Below are 25,909 nucleotides of genomic sequence, written 5' to 3' on the forward strand. Positions count from 1 at the left end.
GAAAAAAAGGAAGGAAGGAAGGAGGGAAGGAAGGAAGGAAGGAAGGAAGGAAGGAAGGAAGGAAGGAAGGAAGGAAGGAAGGAAGGAAGGAAGGAGGGAGGGAGGGAAAGAAAACCTCCACACAGATCAGTTTATAGAAACTACTTAGTGAAATCTCTGGTCTGCATCCAACTGCCCTTGGCAGCCCTACTGTAGATTAATTATAAAGGCCTGGCACTCTGTTTGCTGTTTTTCAGGTACCATGATCAACAGGATGTTACTAGCAACTTCCTTGGAGCAATGTGGTTGATATCAATAACTTTTCTCTCCATTGGTTATGGTGACATGGTACCTAACACATACTGTGGGAAAGGAGTCTGTTTGCTTACTGGAATTATGGTAAGTCTCTTTATTTTGTTTCTTTTACTCATACTCTTAGATCATGAAGGCATTCCATGTGATCATAAGCTTTTGGTTGCCCGACAGCAAGCAGCGAAGCATGAATAATCAGGTCTAGGTTGGGAGAAAACATCACTGATTTTCATCTTCGTTCTTACCGTGCTGCAGCTCCATTAACCATGCAGTGCTGCTGGGTTGCTCTTTGTGGAAGATGTACTAATTTTGGTGAGCAAATCTGGTCTTGGAGCTTCAGCTCTAACCAGGAAGTTCATTTCAAAGGATTCTGCTGTTGTCCTGCTAGCTATGTAAATTTGAGTAGATTTATCTTCTCTGAAACTTACTTCCCAGGGCACCTTGGTGGCTCTGTCAGTTGAGTACCTGCCTTCATCTCAGGTCATGATCCTGGGGTCCTGGGATCGAGCCTCATGTCTGGCTCCCTGCTCAGTTGGGAGCCTACTTCTCCCTCTTCCTCTGCTCCTCTCCCCTGCTCATGCTCTCGCTCTCTCTCACAAATAAATAAAATATTTATTTTAAAAAATTTATTTATTCATAAGAGACACAGAGAGAGAGAGGCAGAGACCAAGGCAGAGGGAGAAGCAGGCTCCCTGCAAGAAGCCTGATATGGGACTCGATCCCAGGACCTTGGGATCACACCCTGAGCCGAAGGCAGACACTCAACCACTGAGCCACCCAGACATTCCAATAAATAAAATCTTTAAAAAAGAAAAAAAAAAACTTACTTCCCTTACCTGCAAAATGTGGATCATAATAACCTACTTTGAAGTGTGTTGAAGGGCTGAAGAGTTGCATTTTCTCACTAAACGAATTAGACTATAGTTGACCCTTGAACAGCAAGGGTTTGGACTGCATGGGGCTGCTTATATGCAGATTTTTCCCCAATAAGTACAGTAAAGTACAGTAAATGTGTTTTCCTTATGATTTTCTTAATAATATTTTCCTTTGGGCAGCCTGGTGGCTCAGTGGTTTAGCGCCGCCTTTAGCCCAGGGTGTGATCCTGGAGACCTGGGATCGAGTCCCACATCGGGCTCCCTGCATGGAGCCTGCTTCTCCCTCTGCCTGTGTCTCTGCCTTTCTCTCTCTCTGTGTCTCTCATGAATTAATAAATAAAATCTTTTTAAAAATAATATTTTCCTTTTTCTATTCCTGGAAAGTTGACTTGTAAAGCTAAGGTAGGCTTTAGGCAAAGGTAGGCATCCAGAAGGAGGAAATATTTGAAGGTAGTGAGTCAAGGAGGACCTTCGAGCCAGGCCACTGGGCCAGGAGTGCACAGAGTCAGGTAGGGAAGTGGAATGGCATGAGGCTGGGATAGGAGGCCAGGTCTTGGGGAGCTCTTGAGAAGGATTTGCTGCCTGTGATGGTATGTCACTGATTGATTGATTGCTTGATTTAGAGAGAGTGTATGAGTCGGGGGTAGGGGTAGAGAGAGAGGGAGAGGAGAGGGAGAGAGCAAATACCAAGCAGTGGGAATCCCAATGTGGGATTCAACCTCATGACCCATGAGATCATGACCTGAGCTGAAATCAAGAGTCAGATGCTTAACTGACTGAGCCACCCAGATGCCCGGCATGCCACTGCTCTTCTGGGAGGCAGAGCAGGTACAGACATGATCCCTACTCCTTACATATTACAACTTGACCAGGACTAGTTTGTGACATGTGCTTTAGGTAGATCAAGATGGGAGGGCAGCAAATTGTCTCAAATTTATCATAATGCAGTGTGAATGAACTTTGAAATGTTTAAGCCAGGTGTAGCTTCCAGTCGATGCTCTGTGTTCAGTGACCCAGGTTCTCTTTATTCCTCCTCTGCTTTTTTATAGTTTGGTTACAGCGAAAAGCATTATCTTGATGCTTCTTTGGTTTTCTGCTGACATCAGGATATGAGAGCTGGTACCAGGAGCTCCTTAAGCAGGAAATTCCCAGAATTTCTGAAGTTAGGCATCCCTCCCAATGCCTCCACTGTGTCCACCCCCAGGTTGGCAGCAGAGGGATAAGCTCTCCACGGGAGGGCCTTTGAATGGTAGCCAGGGCAGCCTGTACCCTTGTAGCAGCTGCCTCGGAAGATTGTTCCAAGAGTTAGAGCTAGCTGGAGTGCCCATGGCATAGATGGAGTGGGAACGTTCTTCTCCCACTTGGTAGTACTGACCAGGGATAAGGTAGCTAGATGTGAAAATAAAATCTGGGGCCAATTTTAAGGTCACCAGAAGTAACAAGATGCCAATTTCAAGTCCCAGTTGTCAAGAATATAATCTGGGTTTATCATTTAACATTGTTTGCTTATAAAAGAAAAATATAGTTGTGTGCATTTTAACGAACTTGGTTTTTCATGACGATGGATATGGTCTGTCCTGTTAACTATTGGATCACTTCGTCTTCTTTCCTCAGAAAATAGCATTTTATTATATAGCATAATGCTTTGGGAAATAAAATTTGCAGGGATGTATTTTTGGAGGGCCATAACAAGCCCACAAGGGACATGAATGATGCTATTTATAAAAACAGAACTGCTAATTGCAGAGTCTTTCCCCTTAAGCTTCTTAGAAACAATTTCCTTGGTGTTCCTTTTTGGTAAGGTGTCCCCCCCCCCCTTCTTTTTATTGTTGAATCAGGTATGACTCAGGGCTTATGCAAATAGCTTAATATGCTGTGGATCAGAACCAGGTTTGAGATTAACCTTGCCCAGATCTTCTTGTTACTTCTAGCTTTCCTCGCTTTTTTTCTTCGTCCTTACAGTCTCCACAGCTTCACCTGACAGCACAAATCATTTATTTAGTTACTTGAACTACTTATTTGCTTAAGTTTCGCTACTGATCCTACTTTACAGAAAAAATAGAAGTTATAATCAACTTTTACTCAGTATGAAAACAAAGGTGGTATGTGCCCTGAAATTCACAGTGACCTCATCGCTGCCCTCTAGAATGATGATGAAACAGACACTCTGTTCTTAGGCTGAGTAGCTCCACTCCATTTCCTGTGTAAGGAACAGACCAGATTTTTAAAAAACTTTTTTCTTGAGTTGAATTTAGTTAGGATATAGTGTATTATCAGTTTAAGAGGTAGTATTCAGTGATTCATCAGTTGCATATAACACACACTGCTTATCACATCACGTGCCCTCCTTAATGCCCATCACCCAGTTACCCCATGTCGCCTACCTCTCCTCCAACAACCCTCAGTTTGTTCCTTATAGTTAAGTCTCTCATGCTTTGCCTCCTTCTGTTTTTATATTTTATTTTTCCTTCACTTCCCCTATGTTCATCTGTTTTGTTTCTTAAATTCCTTATAGAAGTGAAATCATATGGTATTTATCCTCTCTGCCTGACTTATTTAACTAGCATAATACTCTAGTTCCACCCATGTCATTGCAAATGACAAGATTTCATCCTTTCTGATGGTTGAGTAATACTCCACTGTATATATACACCACATCTTGATCCATTCATTTGTTGATGGACATCTGGGCTCTTTCCATAGTTTGGCTATTGTGGACATTGATGCTGTAAATATTGGAGTTCATGTCCCCCTTCGAACAGACTTATTTCTTAATTGGCCCCATCAAAAATGGCTTATTTGCATGTAGAGAAATTTAGTAATCTTGAGCTAACTTACACAAAACACTGCATGGAGTTGGATTGTGTCTATCCCTAGACCAAGCAACTTCCTATGGAATCAGGCATCAGAGATCCAGGAGCTGACACTTTCCCATAAATTTCCTGGGTATTGACAGTGCTTGGCTGCAGGTTACCTACAAACTGGTATGGAGAGTGTTTGGCTGACAGTAAAGATATATAGAAGAAGCTAACTTGTTTTCACAGCCCACAGAAATGGTTAGTTTCCTTAAGATGAAATGTGTTTTGCCAGATACTTTTTTTTTTTTTTTTTTTGCTTTTGCTTTCAGGAAATTTAAATACCAATTTGTCTCTTTGGGATTATCTAAACCAGACATGACTTCCTTTTATTTCAGGCATTTATTTCCCTATTCCCCCTTGGGCTTTTGCAATGCCTGTTTAGGTAAAATGCAGTGTCAGATTTCCCATGGGCCGTCTCTCTCTCTCTCTCTCTCTCTCTCTCTCTCTCCATCTGGTCCCTACTAAATTGTGAAAAAGAAGCACAATTTACAACACTCTTGAGAAAGGACAGGGTCATCCCTGAATCATCTTGTATATTATCTCTGAAGTGCTATATTTCTCTGTGTTCTTTTATATTTGAATTTTCTGGTTCTTGTGTTTATGAAATTGATAGAATTTATAGCTTTATGTGTGTGTGTTTTTTTATTTTGACCTAAGATACAGTCATTCCAAATGTTAACATCTATAAAGCTTTCCCATTTCAAAATGTACACATAAAGAAATGAGCACTGCCTTTTTTCAGAAAACTCCTGAAACTAGTGAATTACTTCATGGCACCTTCTTAGATGTTCACATTTCATTAGTTAAAAACCCAAAATTAAACTATAATTTAAAATTTTTAAATAGCTGATTTGTGTCATGAGTGATATTTTGGGTTCCAAGGACATTAAGATTAATCTGCAGTGCTCTGGGCAGAAATCTATTGTTAAACGGCGAAGAGACAGAATTCTCCAGAATATTCTAAGAGACAAACAAATGGCCTTATCAAAAAATAACCTCTCCTCGTCCGAGATGTCAATTGTGAATCCAAGACAGTTGTGCAAAGCTTTTCTTGTTTTTACAGCACTGTTTGCAATGTCCTACACAGATAATGATGGTAATGCTAAAGTAAGACAATCTTAGATGCAAGTATTATACTGTGATAGATCAGACAAGTCCAGCACAAGTTTCCTCCACCAAGACCTACCTAATAGTAAAGCTGAAGAGACAAAGATCACTTCCTCTCTCCTGGACAGTATTTTAAAAATATGAACTCACAGGATTGCATAATAGTCACTCATCAGCCTTCCAGAGAAAACATGAAGGTTTTTTTCTTTATTCATCTGTCTTCCTTCTGTGGGGTCCTCCCGAGGCCCTGACACTTCATTAGTGTAGACGTCACGACAACCAGTGCGATGAGCTCTAAATGGCTTTATTTTGTTGGTTGAAGGAGTTGGGCAAACAGCGTTGTTAGATCATTGGTGTCATAGCGTTTTGTCAGCTGGTTTCTCATTATCTTAACTTGATGTAGAGAAGGTAATTGTTTTGCTTAGCATTTAAAAAGTTATCCTATCTACCCTTTCATATCTGTATGTATAGACAAAATACATGCTGAAAGCTTTAATTTCCCCTTGCTTGGGAATATATAGGATTGTTTCAAGAGGAGAATAGAGCTTCATTGGTGAAAGAGTATCTCTTGTCTTATATGAGAATGCAGTGTCATTTAGTCACTTGTCATTTTGCTTGTCTACTCTGTAGTATTATGGCATCTCTTGCGGGCCCTTTAACTAGAATATAGATGACTAGATTTTTTGGCAAAGTTACCTTAAAATGTGAAGTATTATCTGCCCCATCCTTGGGACATGGATTATTATCTGATAAGTGGTCCCCCATGGATCCCTGAACACAAGTGAGTCCACTTCAGAAGCATGATTAAGGTTTTCTCCAACCATTTCTGCAGTTCTTAACAATGTAAAAATCACAGCACCAGTGAATTGTTCAATTTTATTCAGGGAACTTGTATACCATCTTAGGATGAGACCTTTGGATAATAATCCTGCTGCCATCATATTACCCAGTGTTGAAAGGTCTTGATTTGAGGTTACATGGCACCTCAGTCAATCGTCAGAGGTCAATTTTCATTCTGAAGGGTAGGAACCCTACACTCTTCACTCAGAGAATATTCCAGAACACAGATACATTAGCCAAAGCTTATAAAGAAAATGGTATTCAGGAGGGCTAAACCTCAGATCTGGTTATATTCGTGCTACTTATTCATGCTACTGTCTCTCTATTTGGAGATTTTTTTTTTCCCTCTGCCAGTGGACATAGATATCCTGAGAAACTAAAGTCAGTTCTTGATATTGCTGTGTGAATAAGCAAAAACAAAACAAAACAATCCACCCCAGAATCCTTTTTATAGGTCTTAATATAATTTGACATAAGGTGCTTAATATCAAATAACAACTTGATAATCTCCAATAATAACTTTGAAAAAGTTTTTGGTTTACATGTGTTTAGTGAATCTCATCAAATAAAGGCTCAGTGAGGAAAGCCTATCTTTAAATTCTTAGAATAGTTTGTTTTGTGCAGAGGAGCAGGTGGGGAGGATGGGCCTTGTCAGTCCTAAGACCAAAATCCCCACCAATTCCTGAAGGACCTTCATTTCTCCCTAGGAATATTTTGCAAGAAATATAATAGCTGCTTTCTTCCAGGTCCAGACAAGTGGTGTTGGAAGTTGTGGTGACCTTCTAGCTTTTGACATGTTGACTCTGCAGTTCCACCTAATTTTTCTCAACTCTCAGCATTTTTATTTGGCAGCAGGGCTACCCTTCCCATCTTTAAAATACATGCGCTCATGCTGGCACCATTGCTAATAAGGAGATTTAAACCCAGGCATGACTCATGGTTGATGACCAGGTTTATGCACCACTTCTTTCTTTCCAGTCATCCAAGTACAAGAATGAGCTGAACAAGCAAATCACTCCAAAGGAGATTGGGGTTTTCCAGGTATAGGTTTTTTCACTGACCTCAGAAAACCACACACACACACACACACCTCTCTCGTCCCCTCTTCTCCTGGATGAGGACATTGGACTTGACTTCTGCCCTCCTAACAGCAAATACCGACTTGTCTTTAAAGAAACTTGGGCCACTTATCTTCCAAATTATCTTGACTGTTGTTGACTTTCATGACCTGAGGAGATCTTGCAGAATTCCAGTGGGACATAATAATAAAGCTGAGTGTTTTATAGAATTTTATTTGCCAGAAGTGATTGGTGGACATATTTGCATAAAAAAGAAAACATCAGACAATAAATGCAGTAAAATGTGTTTATTATTCCGTGATATTGAATCAGTCAACCCCAGAGACAGAAAAATGGGCAGTTATTGCCAAAGACTCATTTACCTTCCTTTTGGAGGATATGGAGATATTTTTAAATGAAAGTTAACCGGTCTTAAAGCTGTTTTATTAATTTGGATGTATTTTAGGGGAAAAGTGCAATTTTTTTCAAATTGACTATATTTTGATAAATTTTAATTACTGTTAGTTGAACAAATTGGCTGTCACACTGAAAGTTTGAGCTTTTAGGAGCTAGTATAAGACTTGCAGGAGGATAACTAATTTAACACTAGAGTATTTTGAACACTAGCATTTTTTCATTAGTCATTCTTGGTGAGGGTGTGGATTCTGGAATTTCTAAAAGAAAATTACACATTTCAGTATTTATGTTAAATCTCTGGCAGCTGCCTTTTTAAGTAAGAATCAAAACCTTTACCCAGTGTGCTCTTAAAGGAACTTCCCTTCTCCATTGCTTGCATTATTAAATTGTTAAAGCTTGCTCCCAAAATGGTTTTCCAAAATGATTCTTGAAAGTATGTGCAGGATGAGCATAGCCAGGTGACCTGAAGTAAAATGACTAGGATGTTGATTTTTCAAGCATCATGTATTAAAATGATCTTGGGGAAGATGAACTTCTTTCTGAACATTCTGGGGCCCAACATGGCTTACAATTTTTGTGCTAGGATGAGGAAATGCAGAGTGGAGAAAAGACTGTGTTTTCATTTGGCAGCAGCTCAGACTCTCTAGGTATTGGGGCTCAACCTCTGCTTCTGCTGATTGTCATTTGTTTGCTTTGATCTGGTTAAGGCAATGGGCGTTAGTAATGATACCTCCTAAGGACAAGACCTCTCCTTCCTTCCTCTCTCTCTTGCAACATTTAATTTGTTAGAAGGAAAGATGATACACCAGCTAAGGAGAACCTCTACATCTACCTTGAATCTATTAGCTTCATAAACATACTGTGTTTTCTTCACGTGGTGTTTAGATGCCAAAGTATCTTGAAGGGATAGGCCAATGATTTGCTTCGCTTTTCCATCATAATGTAAATGAAATGGGAGACAAGTAACCAGGATACATTTTCTGACTTTGGTGAAAGGAATATGACTCATCTTGTTAAAGGCATACAGAGATCTTCATTTCAGAGAGTAACATATGTTCATCCCAACTGTTTCTACATCCATTGTGATGACGACAAGCTTTGGAGAAAATGTTGTAAAAGCATGTTTACTTTCATTTGTGTTCACTTCAGGGAACTGGATGGACAATAAAATCAGTACAACCATTAATGGGGGCAGGGATTTCCTTTGACCCCAGAAAGCTTTCAGGGATGAGCAGGCCTCATTTTGTATACCTCTAAATTTTTTTTTAAAGTTACATTTTTGAAACCCGATTCTATACACTTGGAATCCTTTTATAAATATTAAGGACTTGAGGGCATAGGAGTTTATGGTTTCCCTAATTAAAATAAAACTAAAGGCGTGACCATATTTGAACAGAAGGAGGTTTCTAAGTGGCCCTTCAGATACCGTTTAAAGGGTACAGTTAGGATAATGGAGTAACAGATACAGGTAAGAATTTGAATAATTCCTAAATTGTCAGACTCACCTGCTTCTGCAATTTGCAACAGAGGTACTCACTTTAGTGCACAAGACTTTTGGTGAGCTAGAGAACACTCCACGAGGGAATGGGCCAGTATCAGGAAGGAAAAAAAAAAAAAAAGCCCAAGAATAAACACAAATAAAAATCGACTTTCAAAGGCTCTTGATACCAGTGATTTTCCACTCCTGTTAGAATGTTGATTTCTTTCCAGAAGGATCTCAGCATGGGCCACCTGCCAGGGGAGAACAATATTCAACTTTGAGTGCCAACTGCCGCTCACAGCTCTCTCTCCCTAAGCAGTGGAAGCCCCTCCGATTTTTACATTCTCTGCTTATTCAGAAACCATAGCTGCTCTTGAATTTCTCATAAGTCTCTGACGAGCACCCTTGGAGCAACTTGCAACAGGTGATCCCATATATCTCAAACAAACGCTAACTACAGTAGTCAGGTATGGATGGCCATCTTGAGTGGCTACTGATCCCATCCACTGATGTAGGTTAGCCCCTTATCAGTACACCGAAACTATTTAGATTTTTTTGGCAAATGTTTGCAAGTGAACAAAATAGATGTACATGCCTCCAAGGGCCATCCTTTTTTTCTTTTTAACTTGAAATATACTTGATACATAATACTATGTTAGTTTCAGCATATAATGCAGTGAACCAACATTTCTATACATTATGAAATGATCCCAAGTCTAGTTACCCTCTGTCACCATACAAAGTCATCACAATATTATTTACTATATTCCTTAGAATGTATTCCTATGTATCCCCATGATCTATTTATTTTAAAATCAGAAGTTTGTTCTCTGTATTTATTTGTGTTTCTGTTGTGTTTGTTTGTTAAAAATTCCACATATACTGATATCATATAGTATTTGTCTTTCTCTGACTTATTTCACTTAGCATAGAACCTTCTCATTCCATCCATGTTGTTGAATGGCAAGAGCACATTCTTTATGGCTGAGTAATATTCCATTGTATGCATGCATGCACGTATATATACACATATATACATACACAGACACACACACCATCTTTATCCATTCATCTACTGATGGACACGTTGCTTCTGTATCTAGGCTACTTTACTACTACAATGAACATAGGGATGTGTATATCTTTTCAAATTACTGTTTTTGTTTTCTTCAGATAAATACTCAGAAGTGGAATTATTGGATTGTGTGTAGTTCTACTTTTAATTTTTTGAGAAACTGCCATACTGGTTTTCATAGTGGCTGCACCAGTTTATATTCCCACCAACAGTACACAAGGGCTCCTTTTCCTCCACATCTTTGCCAACACTTGTTATTTCTGTCTTTTTGGTATTAGCCATTCTGACAGGTATAAGGCAGTATTTCATTGTGGATTTGGTTTGTACTTCCCTGATGACTAGTGATGCTGAACATCTTTTCGTGTGTCTGCTGGCCATCTATAAGTCTTCTTAGAAGAAATGTCTATATGGGTTCCCTACCCATTCTTAATCAGGTTATTTGGTTTTTCAGGGTGTTGAGTTGTAGTTCTTCTTCTTCTTCTTCTTCTTCTTTTTTTTTGTAGTTCTTTATATATTTTGGATATTAACCTCTTCTTGGATCTATCATTTGCAAATATCATTTTCATTCACTAAGTAGATTGCTTTTTGCTTTGTGGATGGTTTTCTAGTTTGATGTTACCTCATTTCTTGTTTTGCTTGTGTTGCCCTTGCCTAAAGAAACAAATCCAAATTTTACTGCTCAGAGTAATGTCCAAGAGTTTACTGTCTATGTTATTTTTCTAGGAGTTTTATGGTTTCAGGTCTCACATCTAGGTCTTGAATTCATTTTGAGTTTATTTTTTTGGATGGTATAAGAAAGTGGTCTGGTTTTCCCAACACCATTTATCAAAAAAAACTATCTTTTCCCCATTTTTTATTCTTGTCACCTTTGTTGTCAATTTGCCATAGAACATAGGTTTATTTCTGTGCTCCCTATCCTGTTCCATTGATCTGTGTGTCTATTTTTGTGCTAGTACCATACCGTTTTGATGACTATAGCTTTGTATTGTGGTTTGAGATCAGGGAGCATGATACCTCTAGCTTTGTTCTCCTTTCTCAAGATTGCTTTGGCTGTTGGGAGGTCTTTTGTGGTTAAATAAAAATTTGGGGCTCATTTGTTCTAGGTCTGTGAAAAATACCATTGAAATTTTGATAAGGATTATACTGAATCTGTAGAGTACTGTGAATAGCATGGATATCTTAATTCCTCCAATTCATGAGCAAGCTACATCTTTCTATCGATTTGTGTATTCTTTGGTGTCTTAAATTTTTGGAGTATAAGTCTTTCACTCCCTTAAATTTGTTCCCAAATGTGGATCCTTTTTAAAAAATAGGAGCAAATAATGCATCTAATTTTCTGACTTGCTTATTTAAATTTTATGCTGCCTTTAAGCATTATAGAAATAAAATTTCAAAATGGCCAAATTATGGATGTGGACATGCTATGAGTAAATCCCATGCCTCAGTATTCACTACTGAAGATGAGACTACCATGTTTATAAGGCACAGAGTTGCTTTTATAATTAGTGATTTTCAGACTTACTGGGAATGAGGAAAACCAGGTCCCCTTATGGGAATTTGGGGCTCTCTTGGATAGCTATCCAATGAGCACCTTACCATTTTGGCTTATTTTATATAGCCAAAGGGGATGCTTTTGAAAACTAGTTTAAAAGTGAAAGGGAATAAAGGGAAAGGAGAGAAAATGAGTGAAAATATCAGTGAGGGTGACAAAACATGAGAGACACCTAACTCTGGGAAATGAATAAGGGGTAGTGGAAGGGGAAGTGGGCAGGGGGTTGGGGTGACTGGGTGATGGGCACTGAGGCGGGCACTGGGTGTTATGCTATATGTTGGCAAATTGAACTCCAATAAAAAAATTTAAAAAATAATAATAATAAAATAAAAAAGAAAAAGAAAACTAGTTTAAAAAGATTCAAGTCTGGGAGCTTCTGGGTGGCTCATCTGTGAAGCCTCTGCCTTCAGCTCAGGTCATGATGCTGGGGTCCTGAGATCAAGCCCCACATTGGGCTCCCTGCTCAGTAGAGAGCCTGCTTCTCTCTCTCCCTCTGCTGCTACCCCTGCTTCTGCTCCTTCTCCCTCTCTGTCAAATGAATAAATAAAATCTTTTTAAAGAAAATTCAAGTCTGCTAAAAGATCCGCATCTATTGTAACCTTGCACTGTTGGTGTCCATCTTCAGTGGGCTCCTGCCTAAACTCTGCCTTCATTGCTGTCTATTGAGACAGTCAGGTAATCTCTATTGTCCTGTGGTCCTCTCAGGGGAGTGATTCTGTCCACATGGCCCCACGTACCTTTCACGAACCTGTTGTTTGGTAGGTTCTCAGATGCTCCCTTTGCTCCCACAAGGTTGGCTGTTCCCAGAACCCACGAGGTGACTGCAGCAGCATGACTTTGCCTAAGGGGTACTCAGCGGTACCACAGCCCTGCCTCCTGGCCCTGCATGTGATCACTGGTCTAAGAGTTAAGAAGACCCTAGACCTCATGCACGTGATCATGGAGCAGCAGGACTCTAATCCCTGGGGTACCACACAGTGTCTCCTGTCTCTTCCTAAGAGATCAACACAGCAGCCTATAATTTAAAAAGGGCCATTGCTGATCTTTCTCCAAATAAAAGTAGCCTGTGCCTTTCTTGGTCCTGGTAAACATCAGGAATAGCATAGTTATCCCTTACCTTCAGCACTAGATAGCTCGGTTGTCCAGGTTCAAATCACTGTGTTGCATACACAGTTAGTTGGCCTGAAGACCTCTGGTCTTATGTTGAGGGAAGATTCTGCAATGTTGTTTTTTAGAGAACAGTTGTCATTTCTACTCCATGCATTTATATTCATTTATTCAGTTATTATTGTTTCCTATTATACTTCTAGGTATATAACTGAAATGCTCTGTTGTGTGTATGTTTTAAGAAATCTCTGAAATTTCCACATGTTGCTCCTTTACTACTTATTTCTTATGATTAAAATATGTTTGACTCAAATATCAATGTTTTAGGTCTTAAAATAAATGAACTAAGGTTTTAGATCCCCACCTACAGGCAGACTGCTGGTGCTTTCTGACCAGGCATTTCTGGTAATATTTGTTGAAGGCATTAAATGCCACAGTGTTGTTGTTGTTGTTGTTGTTGTTGTTGTTGTTGTTTTGTTGTTTTTGTAGTTTTATCTCTAGATACTTCTGTACTTGGTGAAAAACAGTTTTGGGGGCACAGGGTGGCTCAGTGGTTGAGCATCTGCCTTTGGCTCAGGTCCTGGGATCAAGCCCCACATCAGACTCCTTGTGGGGAGCCTGCTTCTCCCTCTGCCTATGTCTCTGCCTCTTTCTCTGTGTTTCTTAGGAATAAATAAAATATTTTTAAAAATTATGATTTTTTTTAATGTCACTGAGACTAAAAGTAATAATGTGTTGGGGTTCTCTTCTCTTGTGGTTTTCAGGGTGCTGGTTGCACAGCCCTGGTGGTCGCTGTGGTGGCAAGGAAGCTAGAACTTACCAAAGCAGAAAAACACGTGCACAACTTCATGATGGATACTCAGCTGACTAAAAGAGTGAGTTATCATCCCTGGATCTTCAAAGGGAATATGATTGTGTGTTTTTCCATGTTGGGCAATAGGATTTTTCTTTTGACCTCTGAAGCTAAAATGACATGGTTTCCAGTTAAGGCCTTCTTGGAATCTGTTCCATTTTTTTCACATTGAGAACAGACTCATCCTAACTTTAGGTGAAGGAGGAAATAATTGGATGACCTTGGTATTTACTAAAGAATAAAAACAGATCACATCAATCTCAATAAATAGGCACACTTAACATTTAAGTTTGCAGGACATGAGAAGGGACATTGCAATATGTAATCAAGTAGGAAGGAACACACTGTCAATGTAATCTAGAAATTTTACAGGAAAGTGGTTCAACAATGTTTTATTGAGCTTCTGTGAACCACTCTTCTAAAGACTGGGGTTGCAACAACAATAAGAACCAGCCAATGACTTTTAGGACCTCAAGCAAGGTAGGAGCAGAGATAGGAGGCTCTTTCTGTGATTTAAAGGCTGTGCAAAAGATGAAGTGTAGCATCCCCATGGGAAAACTACAGTAGAAAACAGTAATCCCAGTGTTTACAGAGCACCCACTCTATGCAAAGCTTGGCTCTAAGCATGTCACCCATGGAAGCTAGTTCCATCCTCAGACAACTCTATAAGGGAAGTGCTAGTATTATGCCCATTTTAGAAATGTGGAGAGGTTAGATAACAGAGAACTTAGATAACTTGTTCAAAGTCATTATTTCAAAGAGGGAAAAGATTTGTATCCCACTTCCACTAAATTTTCAGCTTCTCTTAATAGTTACTTGAGAAACCAAAATAAAAGGTCAGATATTAAAGAATTATTTTATAGCAGTGTCATCTTGCTGCATAACCCAAAGTAGAATCTAGTCAGGTTGTCACTGAATTAACTAAATATAATGTTATTTGGTAAATTTACCCATAAAAGAAGCCATGGAGATTGAAGCAGAGTTCCATTTCTCAGTGTTTTTACTCACTTCTGATTTTGTCTGTATACCTAAAAGTTATCTTGGTAAATACTTCCCAATAGATCAGTCATTTCTCTGCAAATATTTATGCTTATTGGTTCTATTTATGAAATGGAAACATGGATTCCAATTACCTTGTTCATTTCTAAGTCAGACACTATTGTGTGACTTTATTTCAGTTGGAAGGTCCACATGCATTCTTGATGTTCTCAGCCACTCGATTGTAGACGCCATGCTCTTGGCCTGGACGTATCCCATCTAGTTTCCTCTCACTCTCCAAACTCACGAACATGGGTAATATTACAGAAAAGCACAAGGAGAGACATAAGTACAGAACTGATTGGAGGGCTGGGATTCTTATCACTTTCAAAAATATACCAGGAGATGCAAATACATGACTTTTAGACTATTTGTCCACATATAATCCAAAATTGGAGCCATACGTTTTTAGATCTTATCCTAGGCTTGTTTGGATGAGTTCCGTACTGTAGGATTCATGTTTAAAAATCAAAAGTTGTGCAGTATCAAAAGAACTCTTCCATAGAGTCCCTTGTATGATCCAAATAATCTGATTGTGAAGATTACACATTATAAATTTCACAAGAATTGACTTATTGCCATACAGAGGTAGAAAATGACATGAGAATACAACATAGCCCAAACATGTAAATCTTTTCGGCAACAAAAACAAAAGGTGTGACAGGATCACAAATAGGAGAAACCAAGTTAGCATGTTGGGGCGGAATCCTCCGTGTTTCATAAGTAGGTACTTAGTTTTAACTTAAGAAGCATACATATGGCATCCCTGGGTGGCTCAGTGGTTTGTGCCTGCCTTCGGCCCAGGGCGCGATCCTGGAATCCCAGGATTGAGTCCCACGTCGGGCTCCCTGTAGGGAGTCTGCTTCTCCCTCTGTCTGTGTCTCTGCCTCTCTCCCTTTCTATGTGTCTCTCATGAATAAATAAATAAAATCTTTAAAAAAGAAAAGAAGCATACATATAATTTCTTTAGGTTGACTTTAGGCTATTGCTGTTCCATATCCTACTTCTGAACAGACTGATCTTCAAACCCACAGTAGAACGCCTTTGATGAAGAGATCTGTGATACTTGTACAGGTCTCCCAGGTTCATTTGGGAGATATTCCAGCTTGGTTTTAGAATTGAATTAGTTTAGCCCAGGGTCACTCAACCTTAGCACTATTGACCTTTGGAACTAGATAGTTCTCTGTTCTGCAGATGTCTCTGTGAGTTGTTGATTGTTTAGCAGCATCCTTGGTAGATGCCAGTAGCATTTCCCCTGACTTGTGACAACCAAAAATGCCTCTAGACATTGCCAAATGTCCCCTTATGAGACCAAATTGCCCATGGTGAGAACTGCTGCTTTCGTGGGTTATTCCCCAGGGATATTCCTTGTATATACTCAATTTACTATAATAGGTATTTAACAAAAGTATACAGCATACCTAGTATAGTTGGGGTTCTGCATTAACCACTGAGGATGTAGAACTGAAATATCATAGCCCACGACTCAGGGAATTTCAAGCTTTTACTGTGCCTCCAGCAAACAGATGGAAGATCTATGTACTTGTGTTCTTGCTTCTGTTGCTCATGAGCCTCCTAAAACCCATTCCTGGTCTGCTTTGGAGGATTGTGGATCTAGATGACTTCCTTTGGTTTTTGTGAATGGGTGTCATTTCCCCAAATGGACCATGTTTTCAAGTCTTTCTTGCAGTTGTTCTAAGTTCTTGTATTAAAGCAACATCATCTATAGGGATTTTCTTTATAGAAAGCTTTTTTAGTAAGAAATACTATTCTAATTTCAAAGTTCACATTCTCCACAATGCTTTATCAATTATATTACCTCATTACTACTTCTTAAAAGTGTAGCTGCTTTGCAGTATTACTTGGGACAGAAATCTCTTATAGCACTCCAACAGACTTGCTGACGGCTTGAATTTTATAGGCAAAATGTCACTCAGTAGAGGTACAAGTGTTAAAATGGCATTAGAATCAAATTTCTCATTTATGATACCCATTTCATTATTATAATCAATACAATATATGAAAATATAGCTCCTTTATAGTCCTCTTCAACTTAACAAGTATCATTTACTTGGAACTTGATTCCATCAGTTATTTATGGAATTTCTAAATGGGCCCATTTATAATTTTAACTTTTTAAATAAAAAGTCTAAAATACTGGAAGATGATGGAATAATAGGATCCTGAGCTCACCTCTTCCTATGGATACACCAAGGCTACAAGGAAAGATAATGCAACTGACTCTGAAAATTACCTGAAGACTAGCAGATCAGATCTACAATTAAAGACATAAGGAAAAAGCCACATGGCAAAGGGGCAAAGATGTGGTTGAGAACCAAATCCCCTGCATAGTAACCCATAGGATGGTCAGGGATATGACAGGCACAGAGATCCTACCTAAGGACTAAGCATCTAACCCCACATGGAGCATCTACCATTACTGGGGACCTGCACCAGAAAGATGAGTCCCTGTAGCTTCTGAATTCAAATTGGTAGGAGCTTACTCCAGGAATAGAAGGGCTGATGGACACCCATTTTCTTGCCCTCCTTCAGCCTGGCTGGCCAGACTTGTAGGAGCCAATTTTGGTACTCTCCATCTACCTTGCTGGCACTGGTCATCCAGCTACATCCAGTGAGCATCCCCCTGAAGCAGCTACTGCCCCAGGGAGGGGGGCTATCCCCATCTACCAGTGGTCCTAGAGCAGTCAAAGCCTGAGCACATGTAGCCAACACAGGGGACACCTCGGAGTACCTGGTTGTGGTGGCCAGATTTGACTATGCTACTGGGCCCCACAGGACACTCTCTATGTAAGACCAATACTTCATGACCAGGAGACATAGCTGATCTACCTAATACATTGTAATAAGCAAAGAGAGACAAAATTAAGACACAGAGGAATAGATTCAAAAGGAAAGAAAAAGGCAAAATCTAAGACAACTGAACAAACAAAATGGAGATAAGTAACCTACCTGATAAAGAGTTAAAGTAATGGTCCTCAAGATGCTCACCAGAGTTGGGGTGAACTCAGAACTTCAATAGGGATAGAAAATATAAAGAACCAATCAGAGCTGAAAAATACAACAATAAGTGAAAAACACACTAGAGGGAATCAACAACAGATCAAAGGAGGCAGGAAATAGATGGAAGACCGGGTAACTCACATTATAGGGGTCCCAGAAACAAGAGAGAGAAAGGGGCAGGATACTTACCAAAGAAAGAACAGCTGAAAACTTCTCTAACCTGGGGGAAAGAAACAGATATCCAGGTCCAGGAAGTAGACCCAAACAAGATAAACCCAAAGAGGCTGACAGCATAACACGTATTGAAATGACTAAACTTAAAACTTAAATGTTCTGGGGCACCTGGGTGGCTCACTGGTTGAATGTCTGCCTTCGGCTCAGGTCGTGATCCTGGGGTCCTTGGATGGAGCCTGGAGTTGAGCTCCCTGCTCAGCAGGGAGCCTGCTTCTCCCTTTCCCCCTGCTTGTTCTCTCTCTCTCTCTCTCTCTCTCAAACGAATAAATAAGATCTTAAAAAAAAAAAAAAGAAAGGTAGTGCTTTTATTTATTTATTTATTAGGTAGAGAGAGAAAAAGTCTTAAGCAGGCTTCACACCCAGCACAGAGCCTGATGCAGGACTCGGTCTCACAATCCTGAGATCATGACCTAAGCCAAAATCAAGAGTCGGATGCTTAACAGACTGAGCCATCCAGGCACCCCTCTAGGAAGGTACCGCTTTTAGAATGCCTTTAAACTGAAGTAACCATCAACTTACTATAGACTGTTATATACACTGGATGTTATATAGGCACCTCATTGTAACCACAGCCAAAAACCTGTAATAGATACACACAAAATAAAAAGAATCCTAACATACAGCTACCAAGAGCTATCAAACCAAAAGAGAGCAAGAAAAGAAGAAACAGAAAAGAATTGCAAAAACAACCAAAAAAACAATAAAATAGCAATAAGTATATACCCATCAATGATTATTTTAAATGTCAGTGGATTAAATGATTGAATCAGAAGACACCAGGTGATGAGATGAATAGAAAAACAGACCCATCTATATGCTGTCTACAAGAGACTCTCTTTAGACATAGAGACACATACAGACTAAAAAGTATAGGGATGGAAAAAGATATTTCATGCAAATGGAAGGGGGAAAAACCTGGGGTAGCAATACTTACATCAGACAAAACAGACAAACCAGGAGACAAAGAAGGGAATTACATAATGATAAAGGGATAAGTCCAACAAAAGGATATAATTGTAAATATCCATATACCCAACATGGGACCACCTAAATACATAGCAAATGTTAATAGACATAAAGGGATAAGTTGAGAGTAATATAATAATAGTAGGGGACTTTAACGCCCCACTTACATCAATGGATAGATCATCCAGACAGAATCAACCAGGAAACAGTGGCTTTGAACACACATTAGACCATGTGGACCTAACATATATATAAGGAACATACCATCTAAAAACAGCAGAATACGTATTATTTTCAAGTGCACATGGCACACTCTCCAGAACAGAGCACATATTAGGTAAAAGAACAAGTCTCAATAAATTTAAGAATATTAACATCATAACAAGCATCTTTTCCAACCACAGTCCTCTGAAACTAGAAAACAATTACAAGAAAAAACTGGAAAAAAAAATACATGGTGGCTATCTAACACGCTACCAAATAATCAATGGGTCTATGAAGAATCAAAGAAGAAATTTAAAAAAATATCTACAGACAAATGAAAATGAAAACACAGTAGTCCAAAATCTTCGGAATGCAGCAAAAGCATTTCTTAGGGGGAAGTTTATATCTATCCAGGCCTACCTCAAGAAACAAGAACAATCACAAATAACATAAACTTACAGTTAAAGAAACTAGAAAAAAAGAACAAATAATGCCCAAAGTTGGTAGTAGGAAAGAAATACTAAACATTAGAGCCAAAGTAAATGGAATCAAGACTAAAAAACAATAGAAGGAATCAAGACTCTGAGAGCTGGTTCATTGAAAAAGTTCATAAAATGGATAAACCCTTAACCAAACTCCTCAATCAAAAAAAAGAGCAAGGACTCAAATATATAAAATTAGAAATGAAAGAGGAGAAGTAACAATGGACATGACAAAAATAAAAAGGATTATGAGAGACTACTACAAAAAAATATATGCCAACAAATTGGACAACCTAGAAGAAATGGGCAAATTCCTAGAAACATACAATCTTCCAAGACTGAATCAGCAAGTAGGAAATATGAGCACAGCAATTACTAGTAGTAAAACTGAACCCATAACATTAATGAACTCCCAACAAATGTCCAAGACGAAATGGCTTCACCAGTGAATTCTACCAAACATTTAACAAAGAGTTAACACTACTCTTCTCATACTATTCCAGAAAGTTGAAAGAGGAAGGAATGCTTCCAGATTCGTTCTACGAGGTCAGCACTACCCTCAAGACACTACAAAAAAAAAAAAAAAGAAAAAGAAAAAAGAAAAGACAAAGACGGAAGGAAGGAAGGAAGGAAGGAAGGAAGGAAGGAAGGAAGGAAGGAAGGAAGGAAGGAAGGAAATTACAGGCCAATATTCCTGATGACTATAGATATAAAAATCTTTAGCAAAATATGAGTAAACCACATTCAACAATACATTAAAAGGACCATCCACCAACAAAACAGAAAGGTAATCTATTACTCAATGGGAGAGTATATTTGCAAATGATAAATAGGGGGTTAATATTCAAAATATATAAGGAACTAATATAATTCAACATCAAAAAACCCCCAAATAATCCCAATTAAAAAATAGTTAGAGGGCCTGAACAGAGATTTTCCAAAGAAGAAACACAGATACCCAACAGGTACATGAAAAGATGTTTAACGTCACTTGTCATCTCGGAAAATCCAAATGAAAATGGTTAGGATAAAAAGACAAGATATAACAGGTGTTGATGAAGATGTAGAGATAAGGGACCCCTCATGAACTGCTGGTGGAAATGTAAAATGGAATGGAAAACCATTCCACCATTTCACAATGGAAAACAACATGGTGGTGACTAAAACAAATTAAAACTAGAAATACTATACAATCCACTCTCCATTTCTGAGTACTGAAAACAAAAACATTTATTAGAAATGATATATGTACCCCTATATTTATTGCATTATTTAAAATAACTAAGATAATGGAAGGAATGTAAGTTTCAATCAATAGATGAATAGATAGATGAAGATGTGATACATATATACAATGGAATATTACTCAGCTATAGAAAAGAATGAAATGTTGCAGTTTGTAACAACATGGATAGAGCTAGAGAGTATCATGCCAAGTGAAATAATTCAAACACAAGTACCATATGATTTCATTCATATGTGGAAATTAAATGCATAAACAGAGTTAAAAATAGATAAAGACCAAAAAAGCAAAGCAACAATCAGGCTCTTAAATACCCAGAACAAAACGATGGTTGCCAGAGGAGAGTGGGGTGTTAGGATGGGCAAGATAGTTGAAGGGGAATAAGACATACAAGCTTCCAGTTGTAAAATAAGTAAGTCATGGGGATGAAGTGTACAGCATCGAGAATATGGTCAATATTCTTGTGACAGCTTTGTACGGTGACACACAGATGGTAACTGCACTAATGCTGAGCATTTTGTGTCAAGTCACCATGTTGCACACACCCAACTAATGTTATGGTCGCCTAAAATATAAAAAAGAGTTCAAAAAGCTTCTGAATGATGGAGAATGATTTCTGGGACATAACCAAAAGTAAACAAGAATCTAAACACCATACATAGTTACCACAAAGTTTCGCAGTCTGTGAAAAATACAGATTGAAGGGTGCTGTTTATGAGAGAAAACTGCAACTCTGGCCTGAAACACTACACAGAAGAAATCTTTTTTTTTTCTTTTTTCCTGATGGTCAACAGGGGTAATGATTATAGACATCCTGAAAGCTGAAGAGGACTATAAGGAAGAAGCAGTATGAATATTAAGCATCTGATTATTCTTTCAGGAAGAGATGTAACTTTCTAAGCTTCTCATTGTGTCTCTTAGCTGAATTGAACAATTTCCATGAAAAATTATTCACCGTACACAAGTTTCCAGAGGAACAGTTTCATACAGAAATGGTTTCTCTGTTTGACAACATTAGCCACATAAAATAGTTGAAAGCAGGACACACTATTGGTTGCACAGGATATTAGGAGAGATTATTCCACGTAATTCCAAAAGTTTACATGCCGCTCTGCAGGTCAAAAGTGGCCAAGTAGGTGTATGTACCCAGAATGATCTAATGATTTCAAAATGAAAATGCAATAATTTGTCATGGAGCTGGGTGAGACAGGACCAGCTATTTTGTAGGTTTGCAGTTCATCCCCTCACAGAGGCGGTGTGTTTATCTTGTGGAAATATTATGACTCTTCATTCGCATCTGAACTGAGAAGAAATCCTGGAGTTTGGCCCTCTGCATACTTCCATTTTGGAAAGGAACATGAAAGTAAGCAACTCTGATAGCCCAGCCATGATTTTTAAAGGAGCTAGGTGTACCACAAAAGATAATTATACATATTAATGTCCACTGTGGGTGTTTCCAATTCTGTTAAGGATTCGCAATAAGATCCCTAATAAGAACATCATTATGCAGTTATATAATTTGCGTTCCTACTTTGTCTCTTAGCAAGTGAACAGAGATCCCGGAAGATTTAGTCTGTCTAGCTTTTACCTTGTGCTTGGTGACAGAGCCCAGTGGGTGAAAACACAAAATGGGTTCACTTGGGCTTGACCTGTTCCAAAGCTACAGTGTTCATCCAACCACATACCTGCTCTGGAGGGACCCGGGCGGCATGTGGTGTCCATGTCCAGGCTTGGAAACGTTATCTATGTTTGTCCCAGGCATCCTGGGGACGTCTGCCCACAGCACAAGAGGCAACATTTTACACATTTTACTGTAGTTAGGAGAATGAGAGGCAGGAAACTCTCTTGCTTAAGTCAGAGATTATGTCCCATCCTCTTAAATTTGAGAATAGCAGAGGCACTGCACCAAAATAACTCTCTGAAGGAAGAGGCAAGAGGAAAAAAGCCAGAGAAACAGATTTCTTCTTTAAGAATCAAAGTAGTCGAAAACAAAGGAAAATTATAAACAAAGTACCCTTTAAAACAAGTGAAGTAAGTCAAAAGGAGGACAATTATCGTATGGTGTCACTCATACGGGGAATATAAAAAATAGTGAAAGGAATTATAGGGGAAAGGAGAGAAAATGAGTGGGAAAATCAGAGAGGGTGACAGAATATGAGAGACCCCTAACTCTGAGCAATGAACAAGGGTAATGGAAGGGGAGGTGGGTGGGGGTTAGGGTGGCTGGGTGACGGGCACTGAGGGGGGGCCACTTGACAGGATGAGCACTGGGTGTTATACTGTTGGCAAATTGAAGTCCAATAAAAAAATATACAAAAAAAAAAAAACAGGGCTCTAATAACAGGTATCTAAATAGGTTTGAGCAAAGCAAAGTTTCAATTCAAAGCCAATCAGTTTTCAGGGCTCTTGTGGTTTATCAAATATTAGTATACTTAACAATGTTGTTTACTTTACTACTATGGCTTTAATTTGTTATTGTTACCTATAAATCAGCAACAGAACATTTTCATATTCTTTCTACCTATGAAGGTGGTTTTAAGGCATCTGGGTAAGTACTATTACTTTTAATTAGTATTACTTTTCTGGCCTTTGTTTTCTCAAAATACCTGCTTATTAATATGCCTTCCAAAATGTTTCTGAATAAAGATTTTAATTAGAGTTGAGCATGAGTCAGGCAGAGCCAGTGTTCATGTTTCCCTTCTATCGCTCCTTATTTTTTGATGTAGAGGAAAGAAGTTCTATTTCACAGTGGTGTGTTGGCCCATTAATTGGCACTAGAATGATTACAGCTACTAATTTTGGAGGGGCCATAGCTAGGATTCCCCCCATAGCAACTATCATGGTGTCTAACATGTCGTAGACACTTAATAAATTTGTTGAATTCATAAATGGCTATTAGGGAAGACTTAGATCCCGGGTCTCTTTTGTAACCTGTCTGCCCTTTTTATCAAAAGGGTCCTTTGGTTGATAAATATGTATCTGTGGTTCATGATTAGAAGTTTTTTGGATACAAAGTATATACTATGGTGTCAAATATTTAGTACCAGTTATGCCCAAAGCATGGAGCTAGAGAGACACAAAGATTAGTGACAAGGCCCCTGCCCTCTGAGAGTTTGTAAATGCCCCCAAAGGGCAAGAGGGAGCTTTCAGGTTATTTTGTGAGATGACTGGATGGCAGGGTTCTTAACTTCATAAACGAAAGAAACCTGCCCTCTAAATCAACTTCCCTTTCATCTGAATGATGTAGACCCACTTCTTTTCTCCAGTTGGCTATCCTGCCCTGTAATAATTCCCCATTGTTCAAACTTATAGAACACAGAGATACTTCCTACCCTGTTTTCTCACTGTTCCCTTTCCCTTTTGGCCCTAAGAGGAACTGGATAAACCTACTTATCTTGGACACATGTGTGATCACTAGGCAGAGAGTATGTGTTTCTACTCTTGGATGTTTGTTGTGTAGCCTCCATCTTGAAAAGTACCAGTTAAGTGGGATGCCTTCAGAGTTTTATTCTTGTGTTTCAAAACCTATTAGGGAGTTAGAAAGGGGAATGTTTCAACATAAATGCATCTGTCTCACAGTTTTTAAAAGCAGCTGTAGGGATTTCATTTTCAAATGAGGAATCATTTTCATTTTTAGCCTGTCAACTGCAATGAGCATTTTGTGCATACCAATCCTGCCACAAAGACTTTGGAGGTGTTACCCACCCCAATGGTCTCAGAAATAGAGGTTCCCTACTCCACTTCGGCCATTTCCCCACCATCCCAAAGAGAAAAAAAAAAATCATTTAAAATACATTGAGGACAAGCAGCAAATCGCCTTTTTAAAGATTTAAGAACTTGAGTAATTTGGCATTTGCTGTTTATGGGTGGGAATCCACAGCAAAAATCAGTTGTTATGTTCTCTTGCAAACATTAGTATGTTCAACTGCTGTGTTACTGTCCCATCTGTTTTTCCCAAGTTTTCTAGCTTCCTCCTCTGTGTCTTGAGCTGATAAAATCAAGGAGGAGGCATCCACCAGGGCCCCTTACTATCTTCTGGGCAGCCAAAGCTGTTCAGACAGCTGAGACTTCCCTTCACTGGCCCTTCTGTCACTTAGTGGGGAAGGGTCTATTCCAATCCGAGTCAGTGTTGGCCAGTAATTTCCAGCCCCTCTCCCTTTAAAATCAAGGCCCACAACCCTTGGTCACTTACATAGCATCCTAACCTCTGAAAAGGACATAAAGAGCAGATGGAAAAGCCTTCCCAAAGGTGACTCCTACCCCTGTAAAGAAGAGAAATCTGTTTCTCTAAGAATGAAGAGCCAAGAATTTCACTGGAATACCTTTTAATTTCACTGCAGATGGTGGTGATGTTTCCTGGATGCACTGCTGGTGCTCAGCACCTAAGGTTTTCAGCCATATTTCTGCTGGTTTCAGAATGAATGTTCTCTCTGCAGAGTCTGTTGAATATCCAGAGGAAATGCATCATAAAGCAAAGCCACTGCTAAAAGCAGTTTTAAGAAACGAGTCATCTTCTTAAAGCAGGTTCTAGCAATACAATTTCACACAAAGAAACCTTTATAGCAGCACAAACAGGATTCACCATCAGCCACCAGACCTGATGTTTTCTGTGCTAAAAGTGAAAAAAATACACATCCTTGGGACCTGAGTTGTAATTCTAAGACTCTTCCTTATTGAAAACTAAGGCCTGAAAAGGACTTCAGAAATAATTCTCTACTCTTCTTATGTTGGGAAGAGAAAACTGAAGTCCTACAAAGTTTAGCTAGTCTCCTTGGCCCAAGTTGGTTAGTCCAAAGCCAAGAACTTAGAACCATTTCTCAGGTCCAGTTCACTGCTCTGTCTTCCCCACCACTTTGCCTTTCTTACAAAGTCATCTTCCTCTACCCAGCCCCCACAGAAACATCCTTCATCCATCACTCAGAAGAATTCAATGGATCAACTTTTTTGTTCTTGTTATTAGTTTCAGAGGTAGAGATTAGTGATTCATCAATTGCATATAATATCCAGTGCTCATCACATCAAATGCCCTCCTTAACGCCCATCACCCAGTTACCTCATCCCTACCCACCTCCCCTCTAGCAACCCTCAGTTCATTTCCTTTTTTTTTTTTCCAGTTCATTTCCTAGAGTTAACAGTCTCATGTTTTGCCTCATGGGTCAACTTTTTAGAGCAAGTTATTAATAATAAGCCTAAGTGAAACTTCTGAGT

The 25,909-nt window shown here is 39.0% G+C and overlaps 1 protein-coding gene across 2 annotated transcripts in view; it reads left to right on the plus strand.

The window, feature by feature from the left end:
* KCNN2 (potassium calcium-activated channel subfamily N member 2) overlaps window positions 1–25,909 on the plus strand; it is a 454,526-nt gene that overhangs the window by 417,640 nt on the left and 10,977 nt on the right. For both annotated transcript variants that reach the window (XM_038551827.1, XM_038551826.1), the window contains exons 4-5: window positions 237–378; window positions 13,425–13,535. In XM_038551827.1, the coding sequence (XP_038407755.1) occupies window positions 237–378; window positions 13,425–13,535 (253 nt within the window). The remainder of the gene's footprint in view (window positions 1–236; window positions 379–13,424; window positions 13,536–25,909) is intronic.

Source organism: Canis lupus, chromosome 11, assembly GCF_011100685.1.
Source record: "Canis lupus familiaris isolate Mischka breed German Shepherd chromosome 11, alternate assembly UU_Cfam_GSD_1.0, whole genome shotgun sequence".
In the NCBI taxonomy this organism is placed as follows: domain Eukaryota; kingdom Metazoa; phylum Chordata; class Mammalia; order Carnivora; family Canidae; genus Canis; species Canis lupus.